The 24612-nt window shown below is 40.7% G+C and overlaps 1 protein-coding gene across 4 annotated transcripts in view; it reads right to left on the bottom strand.

Moving 5' to 3' along the window:
* Positions 1 to 1569: 1569 nt before the first annotated feature.
* The window catches only part of LOC149827980 (E3 ubiquitin-protein ligase BIG BROTHER-like), a 44727-nt gene continuing 21684 nt past the window's right edge, over positions 1570 to 24612 (bottom strand). For 2 of the 4 annotated variants that reach the window (XM_090018310.1, XM_090018311.1), the window contains exons 6-8: positions 11853 to 11977; positions 2687 to 2795; positions 1570 to 1971 (exon numbers count right to left, since the gene is read on the bottom strand). In XM_090018310.1, the coding sequence (XP_089874436.1) occupies positions 1921 to 1971; positions 2687 to 2795; positions 11853 to 11977 (285 nt within the window). In that variant the 3' untranslated portion in view covers positions 1570 to 1920. Of the gene's footprint in view, positions 1972 to 2518; positions 2796 to 11852; positions 11978 to 24612 lie in introns of those variants that run through there. The other 2 variants (XM_090018308.1, XM_090018309.1) reach the window with 1 other exon arrangement.

The following is a 24612-nucleotide window of genomic DNA, read 5'->3' as shown; positions in this document are numbered from 1 at the left end:
TCTTCAGTACTTCATTCACGATTGCATAATCTTGCAACCCTTTGCCAATTTGTGAATTCTAAAACGATGGCATCAATCATGCATACGCGAGAGAGGATCAGGCAAAACGTTTTGCGTAAAGCAATCAATACAGAAGTAACTCGCGTCTTTGCTACTGTGACCCCATTAGCTACTTTTATTCAAACAAGACATCACATGTATGGCTAATGTCATACCCGATTAATCGGATATTGGCTAATCGGAGCCGAAGTTGGATTCAGATTCTGATGGAGAAAAAGCTCAATATCCGAATTTTTACATGTAATCAAACATGAATATCCATCAAATTCGAATATCCATAAGATTCAGTAGCAAAATTCAAAACCATATCCCAATCGATTTATAATCAGATCAGATTAAATGGCATTGGATTCAGTCGATGTCGGATAAAATCCGATTCATTGACATCCCAACATCCTGCAAGCAAACAAGACATCAGATCCTGTATGGACATTTTAGCATGTTATTGTAAAATGACATTTTACCTGCACTGCTATTAAGCGAGGCTCTAGCAGCACGACCGATGGCCTGTTGGAGCACGACTAAACCCAGCCCCATCCTTGACCTAAAAAACCCAGCCCGAACCTTGTCAGGTTGAGACTAGGCATGGTTATTATCAGGCTTAGTGTTGAGTCAGGTCAGGCCATGCTCTTTTAAACCTGATTATATGTCTGGGATTGCAGACAGTGAAGCACCATTGACATAACTTTTCACCCATACCCCAACCCACCCTCTTTAGCACTCAGACTGGGTTGCCCGTGAATTTTATTGAACTTTGACACCTGAGCCGATACCTGGACCATCGCTATTATCCATTTGACACCTGAGCCGATACACCCCACCACCACCACCACCACCCAGCACTTGAACCTGTTGAACCGGGTCAATCCAGATTGAATTGTGGCCGGCTATGCTAACAATGGCTGTAGGTATGGTTACAAGTTGGGTTTTAGACCTAGAACCATACCCAATGTATCCAAGTTCGGGTCAGTTCAGGCTAGGGCTCAGGTTCAGTCCAGGTCAGGCCAACTCATCAGGTCTTGTGTTGTGGCCGGCTATGCTAACAATGAATGTAGGGTTGGGGGAGGTATGGTTACAATTTGGGTTTTAGACCTAGAACCATAACCAATGTATCCAAGTTCAGGTCACTTCAGGCTCGGGCTCAGGTTCAGTTCAGGTCAGGCCAACTCATCAGGTCTTGTGTTGGGGCTTACTATAGTAATAAGCATGGACGCCTTATGTGTTAAACAGATAACCAAACATTTATTGTTTGTTAACAAATTTGTATTGGGCCAGATCTGGATCCCAGATCCAACGAGGTCTGAGGCATGACAGCCCAGGTAGACAGCTCTTTGGCAGGAGCAGTTAGTGCACGTCACCTTGTGTTGGGACGTTGCAAGTTGAATCCCAATGGTATGGTTGGATACCCAGCTTTCTCTATCCAAAAAAAAAAAAAAGGTAGACAGCTCTTTGGCAGCGGTAGGCATTAGACCTGCCCACACTGGTGATCAGTAATTTAAGAGAACATTGAATAAGAACACGTTTCCAATATTAAAAATGTTAGCATTATTTCTTTCAAAAAAAATAAAGAAAAAGGTGAGAAAATAAGGCCTTCGGAAAGGCTCGAGCCGAACACACAAACCCCATGTCCACTGAACTCCTGAGTGAAACGTGAAACAAAACAGAAATAAAAAACATCAGAAGATACATCCACCTGTGCAAATGGATACAAGCCTGACTCCCCAAGAGGAACTCGTGGAGCAGATTTCATGGCTTGCACATTCTTTCACAGATACAGAAACAGAGGCGACATCAAATAACATATCCACCTGCACACACGCATACTGCAAGCCCCTCCCCAGATGAACTCGTGGAGCAAATTCATGGCTTGCGCTCCACACCAGAAACCTCAACAAAGCAAATAGGGCAAGCCTGAAGAAGGAAACCAAAATCAATAAGGAAAGATAATGTATATATGTGTGTGTGGGGGGGGGGGGGGGGGGGGAGCTTTGTAGCAGTTAAAAGTCATGGGTAAATGGTGACGTCCTCTTTAATTTGTAGCATCAAATTTTTTTTCCATAAAAAAAAATTTACTTTAATGGCAACTTTTTGATTTTCAGAAAGTTTGAAAAGCTAGGTTTTTTCATGCCTAATTACTAACTCGATATCTGGAGTGGTTGTACAACATGGGCCATACGGCAACACGTCCGGTCAGTCTTGTCCATGTGTGGGGCAAGAAAAGGCTTAACATATGTAAGACCTGCTCCTTTAACACATAAAAGGTGAACGATAGCTACATTCCTAGGTTCACTGCTCGTCTGAAATGATCTGGAGTGTGCATGCAATGCAGAGATCTGGGAAAAACAATACAGTGAATGCAGAGACAGGCAGCCTACTGTTTCTAGGCGAAATGGGAAATTCTATACTGCTATAAATGCAAGAAAACGACTGGTAGACCAGGCAAATACTCGATCCAGAAAAGGCACACCACTCAACATAGAACGATTCTTGAAGTTTGGGTCTGCAGTACAGGCATACTGTCACCATACAGTATGGATAGAGTGACATCCATTTCAATATCTAAAAACAGTATTTCAACAATAGTTTGGTGTCTTTCTCTTAAAATTAAAGCCAAAACAAAAAGAACCTTGTTGATGCTTAGCCATCTGGAGACACAACTCGCATGGTATATATGCTTGCAAGGCAGTGTCATGCGCATATCACCTCTTCTATAGTTCATTTGGCAGATTACACACCTGCAAACAAGTCATTGGCAGAAAAATTTTTAAGGATTTCCAAAAAGAATCTGAAAGCTCCAAAAAAGTTTTGCGAAACATCAACTACGTAAACAAATTAAAGTTAAAAATTGTTGGGAACAAACTTCTCAAACAAAAATAAACGCTGGGAACAACCATAAATAAAAGAAATGGTTTCTCCTGAGCTAGACAAAGATATATCAAATCTACACTTGTTTGCACTAACTACAAGTCATCATCTGTACAATAATACAGTATTCATTAGCCGCTGGAGATATAAGGGAAAATAAAGTTGCATGCATAAGGGTCAGTGGAGTATGAATATAATGTATGGTACCGCAAGTTAACTAGAAGGCATATAGGAAAGAAGATTTGGAAAGAATAGCCATTACCATATTACCAATAATATACTGAGTTTAGGTCCTTAAGCTCCATTGTTAACAAATTGGTAGATTTGATGAGGCATTCACCAACAGAGAGCGCTAAGTGGATAAAGTAGGCACCAGTTATTTGTTATTGAAATGCCTCTCTGATAGGAGGAGCGTTTTTGTAAGATCATGACAGTGCCTACTATATAGGGTGGCCTTGATTAAGATGCAGACCTGACAAGAAAAGACAAGCTGCCTTGTTGACATGTATGCATTAACTTGAATGTTTGCAACAATGAGGAAGACGGATCTATAAGCACATTGAGAGGAATTTAAGAATATAAATAAGTGAACGAAAAAATAAAAATACAAAGAGCCCACATAAGATTGCCCAAGACACCTGACTGGGTCACCCGAGTAGCAGTGGGCCTGGGGAGGGGGTGCTGACCCCTTCATCTCAAGTTTAACTCTCATCGGGTGTGCGGGTGTCGTTAACTGGTGGGCTCCTTAAGGGATTGGGTGTCAGTGACCCTACCCGGGGTTTACCTCGCAGAGGGGTGGGCCATTAAGTGAGCCGGTTCTCCGCGATCGTTCCCCATCATTACAAAAAAAATGATTGTCTGGGCATACTATAGTGAGACTTGAAACACTACTCATATGAATGAGAGATCACTAGAGGAAAAGGGATTATAAGCAGACACATTAAGATGGAGTCTTTGATTCTGCTTTTGGCTTTAGTAGGAAGAAAGGAGTAAATAAGACTGATTGTCTGTGCTTGCTCTTTGAAGATGCGTTTATTGTGCTGAGCTAGTGCATCATCTAAAGCATGAGTATGTAGCCATTTACACAGAATAATGTGTTCAAGATGTGGACCATGTGGTCAAACTATTTAGGCAAGTAGAGCAGAAGATAGAACGGGCACTTTTCAGTACAGGAGCTAGAGGGAGAGTTTGAACCTGTGACTTCAGACAAGGATAACCCTTTTAATGGTGTCCAACCACAGCAAGCAAGCAGAGCCATGTAGCCAACAGTTAAGATCAATTTATCAAAAAGAATTCCATTAACAGCTAGGATAAAGAATAAAATGTTTGAAGAAATTTTTATAGGACTTGATCATTCAACATTAGATCATACAAGTTCTTCACACCTATATGTGTATGCATCTATGTCACATGGGTGCGGGTGCGGGGATTCGGCACTTCCAAAAAACCCGGGTGCGGGGATGCGGCAGGGGCAAAAATGTAATATATATATATATATATATATATATATATATATATATATATATATATATATATATATATATATATATATGTATAGTGTATATGTATGAATGTATGGTAGCTGTTAAGGTCCATGACATTTATGCATGTTAGCACGTTCACCACAATTTTATGCCCCTAACAAATTTAAAAATTGATATGGTGATTAGGTGTATTAATTGTCACAATTATGGACATTTTAGTCATTTTTATTAGGAAAACATATTAATAATTGTGCATTTTGAATGCACAGATAATAAGTGTGTAACTTATTTTTACACAATTGCAAAAATAGCTACTGGTGTCCATTAATGCATGGAACCGCCAAGTCATTTTTAAACTTCAAGGGTGTATTTTATGGTCATGTGTTAACACCTGCAGATGACTATGGAAGTCAACACACTTATTAACTTCCTAGACTGATCCCTCTTCATGAGAAGCCTTTTGTTTTATGTTTGCAGAGGCATTGATTTTTTTTAGATGTATATCTGAATGTGTGCCCAACTTGCTTTTTACCATTTTTTTATCTTATATGATTGTCCCCAAAGATGAAAGTGATGAGTTGTGGAGCCTGATTCATTGTTTTTGCCCTTGCATGAAGGGGGGTCCGGGGGCTCTCCCCGGCGCGGATCCCACTGTGCGGGTCCCGCTGCGCAGTCAGCGGGCGGGGGGTCAAAGGGGGCCGCCCTTGGCGGGGGGTTATAGGGGGGCAGCGCCCCCCCTCCCTCCAAAGAATTTTTTTTTAAATTCCGCAGCCCATTTCATAGGGCAAAATTTTTTAAAAAAAAAATAAAAAAAATGGACAAAAATGACCCTGGGTGCGGTCAGGGTCGGGTTGACCGCACCCGGTGCGACACCCTGCTAGCCGAACCCCTGTGACATAGGTATGCATCGTAGTTGAAGCATTAAGCATGTTTCATCCTCTTTCCATGGACACACATATAAGCTCTGTAAATGAAACTCCATGTTCGTTAAGGGCCTTTTAAACATCCGATTCAAACTTAGCTATATTTAGTGTTTTACTTCCTACTTTACATGCATGCATATGTTTACATGATTTCCAGGGGTAGTTCATTCTTCTTGTTAATTTACTCTCCAACAATTAGCTACCAAACGTACTTCCTAATTGTGAACGCATTTATGAGGTATCATAGAATTGTTTCTTTGAGCTTTCCATTACGAAATATTCAAGATTAACCTCAACCCACATACACACTTGCACATATGCAAAAGCACACTTTTTAAAGGGATAGGGTTCCATGGCCATGATACAATTAGATTATAGAATGCACACACAGTGCCATGTGCAAAGATGTATGTGCATTATGTTATGAGGCCATATCTACCTTGAAGCAACAATCTTTTGCAACAAATGACACTTGTTCATGCATAGACATCAAAAGTTGGGTTGCCATTCACAAGAGCAGAAGGAACTTTAGCATTAAGACTTATATCACCATTAGGAGTGTACACATCCGTTCAAAAATATCTAAGGATTACAATTTCTACTCCACCCAAAGTTATGAGAAAAACGTAAGGGAGTAAGAAGATCACCACATTGCATCAATTTTTTCTCAAAAAAACCATCTCACATTTTGATAGTTAACAATATTTTCACAAAATAAGGCAGACAATTTTGAGCAACTTAGATTTCATGCAACTCACGTGTTTGTAAAGGATAACCTGATAGTTTTATAATGTTTCCAGTTAATCATTTTATCATATCCCATATGGGATTCTTTATCAAACTCCCGTTGTTATTGCAACCAACACAGTAGAAAACCATGATGGTTATGAGATGGCTTAAGGTTGTGGGGTTCTTTTCAATCCTAATTGACCAACATAATCCTGAATAAGGAAATGTCTGCCGATGCCAAAGTTTCTAATCTTGTTAAATAAACCTTATATATGAAATATGAATATCCACATTATTAGCCTACAAATTGGAAATAGGCCAACACATGAGCATCGAGGAAACTGGACTGTAGAACAAAGTTGAAAATCTATGACTTCATTAAGGTTTGCATGTTACTTGAGTTATCCATAATGGCACATTAGTTTTTCTATTGAATGCACTGGCCGAGATTCAATGCATGTTTATGTGATGATGTGTGTTTGGGCCTGGGTTAGGAATTTTTGGGTATGAGGTAGGCTCAGTTAGGTCAAGGTCTAGTTCAATAAGTCAACTCGAGTAAACAGGGTCTAGGTTTTCTGACAGATTTCAGGAGAAAAATCATAACTCTCAAATGGCACCAAAGAAAAATCTCAAATTTGGAGAGAAGATTCTGGACACCTAGGACTAGCTTCAGTTCAATTTTCAAAAGCAGGCGACACGGGAATAGGGAAATATGATTTTTAGAAGAGGCTGGACAGATAGGCCGACTTGTAAAATCAAAATCTCCGTACAGGGAGCTCAATAGATCATGAGATTTTGAGGGTAGAGACTCGACATTCTAAAGTATATTGGGTCCAATTTGCAGACTCAGATACAAGAAAGTTAGGGCTGGGCGATTTTACGAAGTCCAACAACTTTTCAGGGTACGTTAGAAAACATGTTGGGCAAAAGTGGGTTTGGAGGCTTCTAAGCTAAGTTTGGGGTTAAGAAAAAGGATTGGACGACTTACAAGACTTAGGCTGACTGGGTTGGGGTCTGCTACAAAAGCTAGTTCAGTAGAGAAAGGTTGGAGGCTTCACGGGATCGGCTTGGAAAGGGTGAGACCGTCGAGAATTCACAGTTGAGCACACCGGATTGAGGTAGGCCTTGGCTGCAGCTTGGTCCACTGAAGTGAGCAGACCCGCTAGGGATCAACACACCAAATGAGGGAAGGGACTATCCCTTGAGAAAGAGACGAGTCAGGGGGTAGGGACTCGAGAGAGAAAGAGAGAAGTTCAATACTGATTTCTTTTTTTCATAATCTTCAAGCCAAATATAAGGGCCTATATATAGCCCAAGGGGGCTTTATAAAGCCATACACAAGTTGCAAAGCAAACACTTAATGAAAACCTAAAATATGCTAAGACTAATTCTAGTTAAACCCAAATAGGCTAGGCTATTTTTGGTTAAGCCTACTTGGACCAAACTAAAAGTAGGGTCTTATTCTCCACTTTCAGACCTCTCCTTGGACTTCTCTTTTCCTTTCCTAGAGAGGCACTTAAGACCATGTTCACATCCTTTCTTGCTCTCTTGAAATAGGTGGGGTGCCCTGAGGTGGGTCCCACTGAGTCTTCATGTTCAAAAATAGGAGGGGCATCCCATGACTGGGCCCCACTTGATCTTTATTGCCACAATTAAGAGGTGGTGTCCCATCGGTGGGCCCCACAAGTTTCAGCACTTGGGGTATGGGATTCAGATTTGGGTCTTCAAAAATTGGATTTGGGTCATCCACAATTGGGTCTGCATCATCCCTTCCCTTAAGAATTGTCTAGTTCCTTAGGCAAGAATCTGAGAGGATGCTTTCAAAGGGTGTAGTCGATCTCTAAGGTTGGTGCAACCCTTCGATTTTTTTTGGCAAACTGTCTTTCAATCTTTAGCACCACGCAACACCTGTGCGTCCTTTCAACACACAAGTTGTCTACACATGTGAGCTTGAGGAGGGAGCTCACTTAGCCCGTGGTAGATTCGTTGTTGGTTTTCACCGGGATAAAAAAAAACACTATAGATTATTTCTCATCTTGGACAAATTCAAAAATTGTTGGCAAGATGTCAATTGGGTTTTCATTGAGATACAGACTCAAGCCTCAATGCATGCTCACCCAAGTGATGGAATAAAGCCAAGGTCGAAGCGTCATCTCATCACCACCTCCCGCAACCTTTTCCAACCTCGGCTTCTACTGCGCAACTCTGATCAAACAAAGCATAACTCTGGTGCTCTTGGAGAAAAAATTAGTGTTTGTGACCAAGTTATTTGGATTTGGATCCAAACTAGGAGAGATTGACAAGAAAAATGCAGTGATTTCTTGTGTTGAGCCAGAAAATGAGCCACCCCGAGGATTACTCTTAGGAGCATAGGATATGGTGGAGCCAAGGCCAAAGGAGTAATAGTGAACCCACGTTGAGTTGTGTGCATAATCCTGCAGACAAAAGGGATCAATGAAGAGGAGACCTTCATGGTAAGGAGTTTCAGCTACTCCAAAAATGGCAACACTCAAAGGATCCACCCTAGTGGATGATCCATCATATAAGAGGGGTAATTTTCCACCAACAAGCCGATTTGTCATCATTGCAGTTATCAGAGCAGCACCACATCACCACTTGTTAATAGCAATTTTTAAGTTGGTTACAGTTGCCAGGTAACTATTCCAACAGATGTGCCCAAAAATTTGAATGACAAAATCTGTTGCTCGAATAGGGCAAGTCTGGTTCCAAGAAGCTGCTGCTGTAGCAACAGCATCAACTCCAGTAGGGTCGACAATTCCTTGAGACCGTATTGCCCTTCCATTGGCCAAGGAATCCACCCTACACTGCCAAGTTGATTCCTTGGCCAACAAAGCCTGCTGTTGTTGAACAAAGACTATGCTGAACTCAAACTCATGCTCCGCAGAGTCATGGACCATATCAGGTTCAAAGGAGTCAATGTAGTGGTGGTGAGGATCATGGTCATGAGCATGGTTATGAGTGTCGTGTGGCCCTTCAGAGGCTATGGAGAGATGCACAGAGGGAGAGAACTCCTCAGTACAAAAGAAAGTGAGAGACCGTTGGGAAAGAATGACCTTAACGCAACTGAGAATATGTCCAGCTCGAGGTCTCTGGAGAATGGGGTGGCCATCCTTGGCAGCCTTAACGGCCTGACCCGCATGTGGAGCTTCTTCCTCATAGTGATTCACATGAAGAGCTCTCTCTTGCACACAAGAGAGTTGGTGCTCCCGCCTCCCATGTTTCGGTCATCACGAGGGCCTCTGTCGACCATGGACATGAGCTTCGGGTCCAACACATAATGAGCAAGGGAAAGCTCGTATTGGGACTTCTGTCTTGTCAAGTAGGACATGTGATAAGTCCCAATTGAAATGGGCAATGCATTCTTAATGTCTGCAATCTTGGGATAGTGCATAACCAAGAAGATCATTCACTTCTTTTTCTCGAGAAGTAATGCAGTGTTGCGTAAGCAATTGCAACCCCATCATGTGCGCTTGTGCCACAATCAATTGCAGCAGCTCTTAGCAAACGACCATCAACTTCTTTGTGAGCGGGGGAAGGAAGAGAGAAAGGAAAGCGATCATGCTCAGATATTTCATGTCCCACATGAAGAACTTTTAAAGATTCAACCAACCCACAAAAGTCTTTTTCAAGATGTCTTCCTCCCGCTTCATAATCAAGGATTTTCGATGAGGGTTCTCCAAGAGAGAGAAAGATGAGAGCTTTCTCAATCTCTTCATTCGTTGGGACCTCCACCAATAGTCCTTTGGGAGTCATGTCAACCTCGGGGACAATAGCAAGATCACTCTCGTTGGTTTAGTCGATGTGTTGTGGCATCCAGGTTGATTCACATGTCAAAATTTCAACACGGTTCTTGAGAACTCCTCCATGGGCAACGAGTAGAAGCTGCTACTGCGCATCTTGGACATTCACTTGAATTTGCTGCAGTAGGTCTGATATGTGTTAGAAGCAAGCCACGATCCAGGACATGTGGTTCCCAACACGAACCGGCTTGGTGTTGATCCTCTTCTTGGTGGATTTGTTAACGAAGGCGAAACTCATTTTTAAAAAATTTAGAGGAACGAAGGATCGTTCACTCTGATACCACTTGATGTATGTTTGGGCTTGGTTTAGGAATTTTTGGGCAGGTGGTAGGAACAGTTAGGTCAAGGTCTAGTTCAACATGTCAACTTGAGTAAACAGGGTTTGGGTTTTCTAACAGAGTTCGAGAGAAAAATTATCTCTCAAACAACATCACAAAAAAATCTCAAATTTGGAGGGATGATTATGGACACCTAGGACTAGCTTCGATTGAATTTCCAGGGACAGGCAATACAGGAACAAGGAGATACAATAGAAGAGACCGGACAAACAGGATAGGATAGGATAGGATAGGGACAGATTGGGTTTTGGGGACAAACAGGACGACTTGTAAAATCAAGATCTTCGTACAAGGAGCTCAATAAATCATGAGATCTTGAGGGAAACACTAGACACCTTAAAGTACATTGGGTCCAATTTGCAGACTCAGATACATGATGGTTAGGTCTGGGCAATTTTATGAAGTCTGACAACCTTTTAAGGTACGTTAGAAAACATGTTGTGCAGAAGTGAGTTCGGGGGCTTCTAAGCTAGGTTTGGGGTTAAGAAAAGGGATTGGACGACTTACATGACTTAGGATGACTGAGTTGAGGTTTGCTACAAAAGTTGGTTCAGTTGGGAGAGGTCGGAGGCTTCGTGAATTAGCTTGGGAAGGGTGAGACCGCCAGTGATTCAGAGTTGAGCACGACAGATGGAGGTGGGTCTTGGTTGCAGCCTTGGTCGACTGAAGTGAGCAGACTCACTAGGGATCAACACATCAAATGAGGGAAGGAACTAGCTTTTGAGAGAGACAAGTCATGGGCTTAGGGACTCGAGCTAGAGAGAGATGAGAGACAAGTTCAATACTGATTTCTTTTTTTCATAATCTTCAAGCCGAATACAAGGGCTTATGTATAGGCCAAGGGGGCTTCATAAAGCCATACACAAGTTGCAAAGCAAACATTTAATAAAAACCTAAATCTAGATAAAACCTAAAATATGCTAAGACTAATTCTAGTTAAACCCAAATAAGCTAGGCTATTCTTGGTTAAGCCAACCTGAACCAAACTAAAAGTAGAGTCTTCTCCATTTTTAGACCCCTCCTTGGACTTTTCTTTTCCTTTCCTAAAGAGGCACTTAAGACCCTATTCACGCCCTTGCTTACTTGAAATAGGCGGGGCACCCCTGAGTGACTCCCACTGAGACTTCATGTTCAAAAATAGGAGGGGCAGCACATGAGTGGACCCCACTTGATCTTCATTGCCATAATTAGGTGGTGGGGCCCCATGGGTGGGCCCCACAAGTTCCAGCACTTGGGGTATGGGATTTGGATTTGGGTCTTCAAAAATTGGATCTGGGTCATCCACAATTGGGTCTGCATCATGTGATCACAGGAACTTCAAACGAAATGTTATTGGCACTCTTAATTGTTGAAAAATATACATGTAAATTTTACTCAAGCAGTTCCTTGTGGTGACCATTCCATGCTAAATATCTATTCAGCTACAACCCCCATCCAGAAGATTACTCATACTTGTCAATAATCATAGAAGATTATTATCTAGGGATAAAGATGCACAAAAGGTATATGGACTAGATTGTAGAAAGAGTCAACTGATGTCACTCTTCATACAAAAGTATGACAGCATGTCAAGGAGCACCCATACAACCATTCTCCAACTGTTGTTAAAATAGATTGAAGAAAACATAATACCTTTCTCGTGTTTTTTTTCTTGAAAAGAAGCCACATTTGTATTTTGAAATTGGAAGTGAAGAAATCAGCTCTTGTGGCAGACCTCTACATTGGGTGCCAACTGCCTCACCTAGATCTAATAACTCCTGCATTGTTCAGTCAAGAAATGTTTATGAGTTCAAGAACCAGACTAATAAAAAATCATTATAAAAGAAATGATAAAAGAATTAATCCAGCTTAACTATCAAAATAGAATTTCAAAACCAGCTTCCCAGCAGTAGACTAAATACTTTATGGCCATGTATAAACAGTAAGAGATGATGCAGAAAAATAACAATTTAGGAAAACATTATTCTTGAAGAAAACAGTTTAATCTTTAGTATCTTTTATATATACAAGGGGTGGGTGTGCACGGTCTAGGTGTAGAAAAAGATTAATGCACCACTGAAAGCCATAGTTTTCCAGTGATCTGACCCAGGGGATGTGTCGAACATGGTCCATTTGCTAGGAACCAGCCCTTGGATCGTGTTTTTTTAATGAAAAACACAATCATTTAAGGTTTGAAATTTTAAAAAATTGTGGGTCGTTGATTTTTCAAACCTTCGAAAACCCTGTGCACATGTCAGAATCGGACAATCTAAAAGCTGATTTCCACTAAATCGACTTTGTAGAACACATCTACACATTCAGATTCTTAAGAAGTTGAAATTTGGTGTAAAATGGGCATGCATGCACATGGATAAATCTCTGCAGACCCACCCCCTTCTAGACACACAAAAATACATATATAAAGGTAAGATCATGATGTTTGAATGATGCACTTTTTCATTTTTTTCATTTTGTTGTTGTTTTACATGAAACTAACCTTACTGATGTCATCTGCACAGTTTGTTTAGCGAGAATTAAATCTTGGATCATATGATTACATGTATACACTATACAGGATTCTATGAGGCTTCAAAATCTAAGGCCCACAAGGTGAAATATCTTCTCAGCTCATAAAATCATGTGTTCTTCATAAAAAAATATGACTCAAGAGCCGATCCCTGGCATTTGGACCATGCTGTACACATCTATGAGGTCCAATTGGATCAACAACCTGCATCTAGGATTTCCAGCTTATTCAGGTGGTCAGGTTGCCATGTCCAAATCTTATCTCATATATATATATATATATATATATATATATATATATATATATATATATATATATATAGAGAGAGAGAGAGAGAGAGAGAGAAGAGTGGCTAGCTAGAAACTTAGAACTCATTCATTAGGTCCCCAAAAAACGCATAGTTGCACGTGTATTTTGTTGAATCTAACATGTAATGTGTTTGTCATTGATTATTTACTAAAAGATGTTTTACGTTTAATTAATTAAAATAAACTTGAACCTTTTATCATTAGGTTTTAGCATAATATGAGCCATTGATTTTTCACCTCTCTGAAAAGCACATACGAGCATGAAAAATACCAAATCTAATACATGTTCTTGACTGAGTAAACTATAACAAACACACGTATATAGATTTAGCTTAAGCAAAAAAAAACACCTACAACTACACACACACTTGTGTGTGATATATGTGTGATATATATATATATATATATATATATATATATATATATATATATATATATATATATATATATATATATATATATATATATATATATATATATCAACGGAGGCTCTGGTTGTTTGGTATGAGCAGTTAGTGCACATCATCTTGTGTTGGGACGTTGAAAGTTCAAAACCCAATGATACCTTGTATAACTGGTGGGGGTCTACCTAACCCCAGCTTGCCTATCAATATATATGTATATATATACACGAAACGGGGTATCGTCGAACCAAAATTGGATGCACTAAAGCACATCAAAGTGTTTTAAAAACGACTTTTGGTGGTCAAAAACGATTTTTAGTGGTCAAGACCGCCACTAAAAATCTTGGCAGAAAAATGGTCCTTAGCGGCAGTCACGACCGCCACTAAAGACCATATTAATACAAAAAAAATATTGTGCCGCTTGGTCGAACGAGATGGGTGTTCGACGATACACCTCTCTCTCTCTCTCTCTCTCTCTCTCTCTCTCTCTCTCTCTCTCTCTCTTTAAGCCCCATATATATATATATGAGGAACTGAACATAATAAGCCCCATTTTTCGTTCCGCCCCGTTCTTCCCTATAGGTTTTTAGTGTTTTATGATAGTATGAACCGTTAGATGTGTTTAGCATGATCGATTTAGTGGGAATCAACTCTTGGATCATGTTTTTTCGACGAAAAAATATGATTTTATGAGCCGAGAAAAACTGGTACCTTCATAGCCATTGATTTTGAATAACCGGAAAAACCTATATACAGGTCAGATTCCGGCGATCCAAAAGCTGGTTCCCACTAAACAAAACCTATAGATCATATCTATGGTGTAAGACGTGAGAAAATACTTAAAACTATGATTTTTGAAGGGGCCTAAGGAACACACACACACACACACACACACACATATATATATATATATATATATATATATATATGTCACCTGGGTATAGGTACGGGTACAGAGGTATGACATGGCAATTCCAAAAAATGTAGATACAGGGACACAACTATATATATATATATATATATATATATATATATATATATATATATATATATATATATATATATATATATTAAATATCACATAAATACAAAATAAATTTAAAATAAACTGAATAGTCTAAATATATATGCTATATCTAAAATATATATTATATACCAAAAATATAAAGTTATAAACTGAAAATATAATTATAATTACAAACTTGTATGTACGGAGGGTAAAATGGTGTGTTTGGTTGTCGACACGGGTACGGAGGGCAAAATGGAATGTCCGGGTAATATATATATATATATATATATATATATATATATATATATATATATATATATATATATATATATATATATATATATATATATATAGAGAGAGAGAGAGAGAGAGAGAGAGACAAAAGAAATTCAACATTACCACTCATGAAGATCAACAAAATGTTGAACCCATGAACTGAACAAGAGCAAAGTCAAAACAAATAAAGAAAACAGAAGAGAAAAAGAACATCAGACAGATAAAACGGGCTCACGCCGGAGCCGCTTGCCCAGATTGCGGCAAAAGAGAGGTAGTGTCAGCAGGAGGGAGCGGAAGATCACTAAGATGCATACGCAAGATCGCATAAACATCTACCAAGATTTTATGCATCAGGTTTTGAATGTTAACCGAAATTTGACAAAAATGAGCATCGTTTCGTGCCATCCAAACAAACCACCAAAAAGTAAGCAACCACATTCGCCAGATGAACCTCCACCTCGTGTTGCGCCTAATACAAACCGGGCCCAAGATCAAATCTAGCGCAAAAGACTCCTTAACAAACACTTCTGGATGCCTCCAGGTCCTGCTAAAGAGTTCCACAAATATTGGGCAAGACCAAAACAAGTGATACGTAGATTCTTTTGCAGCTTGACAAAGCACACACCAACTCAAGAGTTGAATGCCCTACTTCTTTAAATTACTGTGGGTTTGGATCCTATCGTGCAAAATTAACCAAGCCAGGACTCGAGAATGGGGAGAAGGACCATTCGCCCAAAGCACATCCTCGGCCAACCAATCAGCCCCCGAGGGGAGCAACGATCTATAGACCTTTTTGGTGAGGAACTCTCCGCTTGGCACCAGCGCCCACTGCAACCACTAACCAAAATTTTTTGAGTCCTCAAAATGGTCTCTAAAGCAGGCTAAAGCCCTCAACCACGATTTACGCAAGTGCAAGAGCGCCAAACCCCGGGTTCCCAGACGAACCGGGATAAGAGCAAGAGCCCCATATTTAGCAAAAAGCAAGCACAAGGGTTATCCGGTTGGTGGGCCAACCAACATTGCTTGGCGACAAGAACAATGCTCTGCAGTCTGGGCGCAGGAATGCCTAAACCAGCCATACGTCGAGGTAAGACCACTGAACGCCAACCAATCAAGTGACGTTTACCCTTGAGTTGACACTCAATCCATAGAAAACCTGTCAGCAAGCGCGTCAGCTGCTTCTTTACTCCCACAGGCGTCACAAACATAGACATGAAAAATTCTGGAATAGTTGAAAGAACATGTCTGACTAAGGTTAGACGGTCGACGATGGAGGGATAAGAGGACTGCCACGAAAGCAATTTGCGCTTCACTTTTTGAAGCGTCAGAGCCCAAGCAGCAGAAGAGAGGTGCTTCACTTGTAACGGCAAGCCCAGGTACATAATAGACATGGCAAAAATAGTGCAATTAAAAATTCTCTTTCGAGCTGCAAGCATATTGGCATGAACATTGAACATGGTAATAGAGCATTTGGTCTCATTTAGAAAAAACCCAGATAGGGAGAGAAAGAACTGAATGATAAGCTTGAACCTAAGCATCTGCTGAACATTTGCACGACAAAAAATGATCATATCAGCAGCATAAGTAAGAATATAACCTGAGAAGTTTGAAACCTGTAAAAGATCAATGAAACACGATACCGCGACATGCTTAAGCAAGACCACAAGACCCTCAGCAACAACATTGAACAACAAAGGCGAGAGGGGGCACCCTTGCCGCAAACCTCGCCCCAGCTTGAACCGGTCTCCTCTAACACCATTGATATTTAACATGGCCTGGGCATTTGAGACCAGCTCCCGCACCCAACCAGAAAAACGACGACCAATACCGAAATTTGCTAACATTTGAAATAAGAATGGCCAATGCACAGAGTCAAAAGCTTTATAAATGTCTAATTTAAGGACAAAGTAAGGTTGACTGCTATGCTGCAAGGAATGAACAACCTCAGACGCCATGATAAACGAGTGTTGGACCCTCTTATTACGGATAAAGGCAAACTGAGAGTCTGAAAAAATCTGGTTAGCCACCGATTTCAGCCTATTCGCCAAAACCTTAGCAAACATCCGATAGAGAGCACTCATAACTGAGATAGGGCAGAATCGTGAAATATCAATGGCCTCATCCTCTTTCGGAATAAGCGAAATAATAACAACATGAAAATGATAAGGCAGTCTGGAGTTACGATAGAACTCATCAAACATGCTCACCACGTCTGATTTAACACAGTCCTAAAAGATTCTAAAAAAGTCGACATGAAACCCATCAATGCCAAGTGCTTTCCAACCCGACAGATCCTTAATAGCCCTAAAAATCTCATCGCCAGAGAACCTCCTTTGCATAGATCTGACTTGCTCGGGCTGAATTGACCCAACTAGAACATTACCAAAGACACCCTCCACAGTTAACAAAGCAGAATATAAATCCTTAAAATATAGCGAGACTGCCGGATTAACGTGCTGATTGAGATAGGAAACACCCCCAATGGAGACAGAAGGAACGAGCTTCCTCCTATGACGATGAGAAGCATATGAGTGAAAAAATTTAATGTTGCCATCACCAGCCGCATGTCATTTTACCCTAGACCTCTGCTTCCAACGAATTTCCTCTTTGACTCTCCAGCTTTTCAAGAGCATAGTTAATTCTAAGGACCTAGCTTGGAGACTGAGAAGTTGCAAATCAAAAAGAGAGTCAGGAGAAGATATAGACTGATACAACGTAGAAATCTCCTGATCCCATGCGGTCATTTGCTGAAATTTCTCTACATTACGACTATGAAGCCAAACTTTGATATCCTTAGCTAGACGAGAAAGCTTATTTTGAACCTGGAGCACCGCCCAATGCTCATCAACAAGTTTGTTTCAAGAATTAGCAATAACCGAGAGAAAATTTGGCTCCTGAAGCCACCATTCTTCAAACGCAAAGCTCCTTATGGGTTGAAAGTCACCCCCCCAATGAGTGATGATATGCCCATGATCCGAGATAGAGGGAGCAAACAACACACACTTAACGTCGGAAATGAGGTCCAATAGATTAAGGGTGATAAAGACCCTATCAAGGCCTACAGCATGGACGAGACCGCCTATTCGACCAAGAGAAGCGCTCCTCGGTTAAAGGAATAGGGTAGAGAAAATGTCGATGAATAAAGTCTTGGAAACCTCGCATAGAGGGATTAGGAATAACGAGGTTATTAGAGTCATGAATAGATAGCAAACAATTGAAATCCCCCCATAAGAAGGTGACAATCTGCGTTGGAAACGACAACCCTATCCAAATTATCCCAAAATGTGGGCCACGTGGTGGCGAGATTAGGGTCATAAACAACATAAACCACTACCCTTCTACCAGCTGCCTGCAAATTGAAAGCAACAGATAGAGAGAAAAGACCCACATCCAACTGAGATAAAGTTAAAGACTGTTTTCCCAAGATAAGGATACCTCCTGCATGATTGACCGCAGGCTTAAAGAAATAGTCAGCTCCCTGCCAGATGCTAGAGGCGACCACGAGCGGGATGACCTCATTTTAGTTTCACATAAAGCAAATAGGTCGGGCTTTTCCTCCCTAACTCAATTAGCTAGAAACAGGCGTTTTGTGGGACACTTTAAGCCCCTAACATTCCAACAAACAGTCTTCATCGAACAAAATCTGGAAAAATCCGGGGTTGGTGGCACCGAGACGATCTTCTTGGGGACCTAGCATCAGTAGCCGAAACAATTGACGAAGGCCTCCTCCTTCTTCGTTGACCATGCATGATTTGCCGAACACCCCCAGCACTGACAGTCAGCCTCAAGTAACCATCGAAAATTCCCAACTACTGGCAGTCTGCTCCACCGGAGTGGCAGAGAGAGTCCCCAATAATAGTAGAGATAGCTGAAATCGTAGAATCCATATCAACAGCTATAACTTGCAGCTGCGAAGAAGAGAGGGAGATATCCAGCAACTTAGCTACATCGACAATCGTGACACCCAGGGGCTATGGACTAGGATGCTGCTGAAGCAAAGGCATAAACAGGTGGCTACCATGACCCCGCGCTGGACTACCGGATGAGACCTCGTTTGGTAGAAGACCAAAAGATTTGGAAGATGAAAAAACCTCAGAGACATAATGCGATATAGGAAGAGGACGCGGAACCGAGGAGCCAAGCACCATGTATCTGATTGCCAGGTTGGTTCTAGCATTAAACACAATAAGATTGATAACCAAATCGTCAGAGCGTCTGGAGAGAAAAATAATAAGGGACGATTGCAAATTCGTCCTTTGTTCACCACGCGCAAGCGTGCCCAACCGTGCCTCCAAGTTGTAACGAAAAGTGGTATAAACAGAAGTAGACACCAGACCCCGAGCTTGAGAAATAATTAACGACTGAACTCCAGTAGAGAAAACATTGCTATCATGGTAAATGTTTTGTGGGCCCACCCTTGACAGAACTTGTGATGGCGAGGATGGCAAAATTTTCTTCTGCTTCCCACGAGCATGCCTACCCAACCGCGCCGTCAGTCCGCAACGAAAATTAGCGAAAAAAAAATCAGGCGTCGAGCTCCATGCATTATAAATAGTGAGCGGCAAATCTCCAGGAGAGTAAACATTGATGGCAGAGCCAGATTTTTTGGGGCCCACCCCTAGTAGAACTTGCGACGGTTGGGAGATGCCATCATACGCTGGAGATGCAACTAACATAGCCGAAGCAAATGACGGAAAAGAAAGCCCAAAGTGTTGCGGCCAGATCGGGATCCAAATAGACCCAATCTTGACAGCATGGAATGAATTCGCCGGGTTATGAAGATTGACAATCTGCACCCACGGTGAGAAGGATAATTTTCGAGGAGGTCGTTCATGATTCCGACTTGCAGGATGACGCTCCAACCCAGAAAAATCTTTAGTGACTAGATTCTGCCCCGACGAATGGGAATGTGAGGGGTTAGATCGCCTTCGCTTCCAGACTGGGTGACGACGAGAGAGAAAAAATGAAACGCACTTATGACAATCACAGCGTTTGTGGAAGTTCAAAGAAAAACAAGCAGCACACCACCAATCCCCCGGTCTGGCATGACTCAACTGAGATCTAGAGCAAACAGTGTGGAAGGAGCTTTGCCAAGTAGATGGGACCTACTGCAATCCTCGATCAGCAACCCATACTGGAAGTTCATGAATGAAGAAAGATGAAACAAGCATAGCTTTAACAGAGCACGCTTCGAGAGGCTCCTGCCTAATAGCTCGCAAGAAAAACCTAATGTCTGAAATACGAAGAGAGCCCATATCTAAGCATGATCGGAGGGACTCTGAAAGCTTAGAGAAGAACCAATAATTGAGTCTGAAAGGCAAGACAACATCCAATCCCCATCGGCGAAGCACAAAGGCTGCACCCCAGTCATTTAAGGTTTCCTTGATGAAATGTAGGGCTCGCAGGTTGACCCTCAACGGGAGATCAGGAGCAAGCCCCAAAAAACGGCTTGATGAGGGGCGCATAACCAAACAACGAAAAGGCACCGATGGAGGGGCCTATGAAACTCTGAAAAAGGGAATATACGAGATAGAGGCACACCTGCGAGGGTTGGAGACTCCGGCGGTGATCGGCACAACCGACGAAACTCTGCACAAGCTAGGGCATCCGACGTTCGAGCCTGCCGCTGGAAATGCAGACTTCGACGCCTTCTACAGACTTCGACCGAGACTGCCGCCGAAATCCAAAAGCTGAAGCCTGGCTATTGCAGACTTGCAGTCGGGTTGCCTATGACTTCCACCAAGGTGAACCGCAGAGGTGAGGAACGATTTTCAGGTGGGTTGAGATGCTGGAGGAGATGTTCCTGGATATCCCGATGAACTAAAGGGCCTCTTCATTGTCATAAACCGCATACACGCCCAACTGGGATGGGATTGCCTCTTGCTGATGTGGTCTATTGCTATGGCCTCCAACTCACCCAGCTTTCGAACTACCCTTACTGTCACCAGAAAGGCCCTTCTGGGTCGTGCGAGCCCCGGCCACAGGCCAATCGACGAGCACACACAGCAGAGGGCAACAGAGAGCGTCCGACGGAGGGCAACCGGCAGAGACTGCACTGACAAGGAATGAAAAGAAGGGATTTGGGGTTTTGAGGATTTTGGGTTAGAGAGAGGGTTGAGAGAGAGAGAGAGAGATGTCGGACGACAAGAGGGACCAGTCGTCGGCCGAACCAATGGGGAGGAGGGTGAATGACCGTCTAATGGGGGGCGGAGGGTGGTGCCCTAACGAGAAGAAGAAAATCCTCCTTCAGGCTTCGAGCTTGTCATCGATGCCGGACGGCAAGAGAGAGAGAGAGAGAGTAATGTGTATGGCCCAAACCATTTATCTCCCAAACCATCCCATACCTCTTTAAAAAAGCATATTTGTGCAAGTGTTTTGCTTAATCCAGACTTGCAGATGTGTTTATCATTGCTTATTTACTAAAAACTATGCTTTTGATCAAATCAATTTAAAAAAAAATGCTTTTTAGTTAATCATGTTTTTGGTGCAATATATACCACTGATTTTTTCATTGAGCTAAAAACACATCTAAATATAAAAAACGCTCAAACTAATACATTTTTCTACTAAATAAAGCTTAAAGATCACATCTATAGGTTTAGATTAAACAAAAAATGCATGCAAGTATATTTTCTAAAAGGGTCTACATGAATAGTCGGGAAGATACACATCTCTCTCTCTCTTTATATATATGGTTAGATTTACCATTTGGCGGCTAGATCTATACAAATAAGAGTGTACCACCATATGGAATAATGGTACAAAACCACCATATATATATATAGAGAGAGAGAAGGGGGGGGTGCTTCTATTCTGGTAGCGAACCATATAACCTTTGGATAATATTTAACATGTATTGGTTACTATTTTCATGTGTAAAAGTTCACTCCAACATGATGTTGTTTACCATTTTTAAACTGCTCCTATCTTCATGAACTATGAGTTGCTAATTCTTCATCTCAAACCTCGGATCTTGTGGTGTCATAGACATGATAAAACCTCATAACATAATAAATAAACATGTTAAACACATCTATAAGGTTAGATCTAACATTTGGTGACTAGATCCATGAAAACAAGAATGTGTATCATCTCACCATATCATGGTTCAGAACCACCATACAAGCATATATATATATAGGGAAAATATAAGGTGGTTCATACACTCTTCTTTGTATGAATCTAACCATCAAATGGTAGATCTAACAATACTGATGTGTTTAGCATGGTTTATTTACTATGTTATAAGGTTTTATCATGTCTAATACATCATAAGATCTTATTTTTGAGACAGCCAAAAATCAATAGCTCACAATTCATGAAAATAAGAGTGGCCTAGAAATGGCATAAAACATCATATTTCAATCAACTTTGACACAAAAATATTAAGTAGAACATGATAAACATGATCCAAAGGTTAGATTTTGCATTTGGAGTTTAGATCTATGTAAATTGTGTGTACCACCATAAGTTATAGTGGTACAGTACCACCATATAAGCACCCATATATATATATATATATATATATATATATATATATATATATATATATATATCCATGTTAAATGGGCATGGTGATAAATGAAACATGTCATTGGATTTTCGGAGGTTTTCAAAATTTCTGACCGTACAAATGTGACCCTATGGATGTGATCTAAATTTTTGATCGTACAAACGTGAAACATGTAGATCACATCCATAGGGTCATTTGGGCTAAAATGAAATTTCTAAAGTCATTTGCACATATAATCAATTGTATCAAACTTTAGATCTATTCCTATATATATATAGGGTAAATATTGGCTACTAATGAAGGTAAGGAACTAAAGAGTAGAAATCACTTTTTCGTCAAAATTTTCCAATTTTTCGTAGATCAAATGTCAGATGTGATCTACATGGTTTGTTTAGTAGGAAACTTGTTTTCAACCATGTGATTATGACAAGTAATTAGGTTTTTAAAGGGGCCCAAAAATCAATAGCCCACAATATGCCCAAATGTCATAACTCAAAAGATCATATTTTTACATCAGAAAAACACAATCCAAGGCTTGATCCTTAGCAAAAAAAACCATGCTGAACACATCTATGTGGTTAGGTTGAGTCAATACAACTTGCACTTATGATTTCTAGCTCATTAGTTCCTTACTTTCATTAGTAGCAAATATTTTCCCATATATATATGCCCACAAGGGCTCCGCTCATTTGGTAGGGGCGACTTGTGAATGTCACCAAATTGACAAGACATCACAAGTTCAAAACCCACGGGTGGTGTCCCTTGCCTAAGGTCGAAGCTGGGTGTACTCCCAGGTGGGCAGGGAGGACTTCAAAGGTTACCAATCGGAGGCCAGCCAATGTGTGGCTGGTGATGGGTGATTTCCCTAGGATTATATATATATATATATATATATGTGTGTGTGTGTGTGTGACTACATGAGATAAACCTAGGTTTGGTGAATCGAAGTTTACCTTAAGTGTAATCATAGTTGGCAAACTCGTGACTCAGGCTCGAATCGCCCAATCCTTGAGTCGCGAGTCGGGTTGACTCGGTTACTCGGAGGAGTCAGGACTATATTTTATAGTGTAAGCACATGAATAAGACATGGAAATAACTAAACTTCAAGCTAATATGTTCACAGTTAAGTTACAAAAACATATAATTATACATGATTATTAACTTTTTTCATTGAACAATATTAGATTCTTCGTAACAAGTGACTTTATATAAGAATTGTATATTAAAATCATAAAATACATGATAAAAAAATTTATAATTGGCATTAGGATCGGTAACCTGAATCGACGACCCATTAGGGTTCCGATCCAAGTCGACTCAGGTGATTCCCGAATCAACTCGGGCAATTCCCTATTCAACTCGCCGGGTTTGCCAACTATGGGTGTAATAGGACTCCCAGTTATTACGCACGATCGTAATCTGATTCTCTCTCTCTCTCTCTCTGACCCTCCCTGTCGTGGAGTCGACTCCCCTGTTCTCGCCTCCCGACACGTGTCTCATTGTTCCATCGTCGTCGGACATGCTCAAGTTTTCATACTTGACACGGGACCCGAGGCACACGAGCTTGCTCCGCACATTCGTATCGTTGACGAACATACACTAGCTTCACACATTTTGATATAGAGTAAATTTACACTAACTCTGGTATTTGTATGATTCTAATGCATGATTTAAATTAAGTAAAATAGATGCTCACATGCGTTGTTTTACGAATATATATATATATATATATATATATAGCATGCATGGTTTTATGAATATAGGTATATATTCGCATGTGTTAAGGTTTAGGTGTCTCATATTATGAAATACATATATTCAGAATTATATATGCATGTTATAAAATGTAATTGATTAGACATATCAAATATCCATGTTTTGGATTTTTTTTTGTGCATGTTTCACGATTCAATTTACGAACGTATGAATATTATGAAATGTGATGTTATGATATGTTGCTAGATGATGTAATATTTGATGTGATGCATGTATGAAATGATTGAATTACATCACAATAGAAATGAGATATGTGAGATCGACTGATTGATCAAGCATAGACAGGTGACTCATGATCTTGTGTATGGTTATCTGAATTGATATCTATTGGTGATTCAAAGTGGTGACTGATAATCTTGTTTCTGGTTAATTGAATGTATACATGCTTGGGATTGAATTGGTAGTCATTGATCCTATGAGCAGTTAACTATGTTTAGGGATGTATAACAATAGAACCATTGAGGAACTGTTTCAAAGGGAATCTTTGTAAGGGTGTGCATGACCAAGTTCGAGTGATCCGAATAGGACGCTAAATCTCTGAGGAGGTGCATTGTTCAAGATCAAGAAACCCGCTAGGACGGTTAATCCCTCTAAGGAAGT

This window comes from Nuphar pumila, chromosome 10 (assembly GCF_984573655.1).
Source record: "Nuphar pumila chromosome 10, dmNupPumi1.hap1.1, whole genome shotgun sequence".
Lineage (NCBI taxonomy): Eukaryota > Viridiplantae > Streptophyta > Magnoliopsida > Nymphaeales > Nymphaeaceae > Nuphar > Nuphar pumila.
The sequence above is the reverse complement of the archived record's forward strand: the minus strand, read 5'-3'. Positions and strand labels throughout refer to the sequence as shown.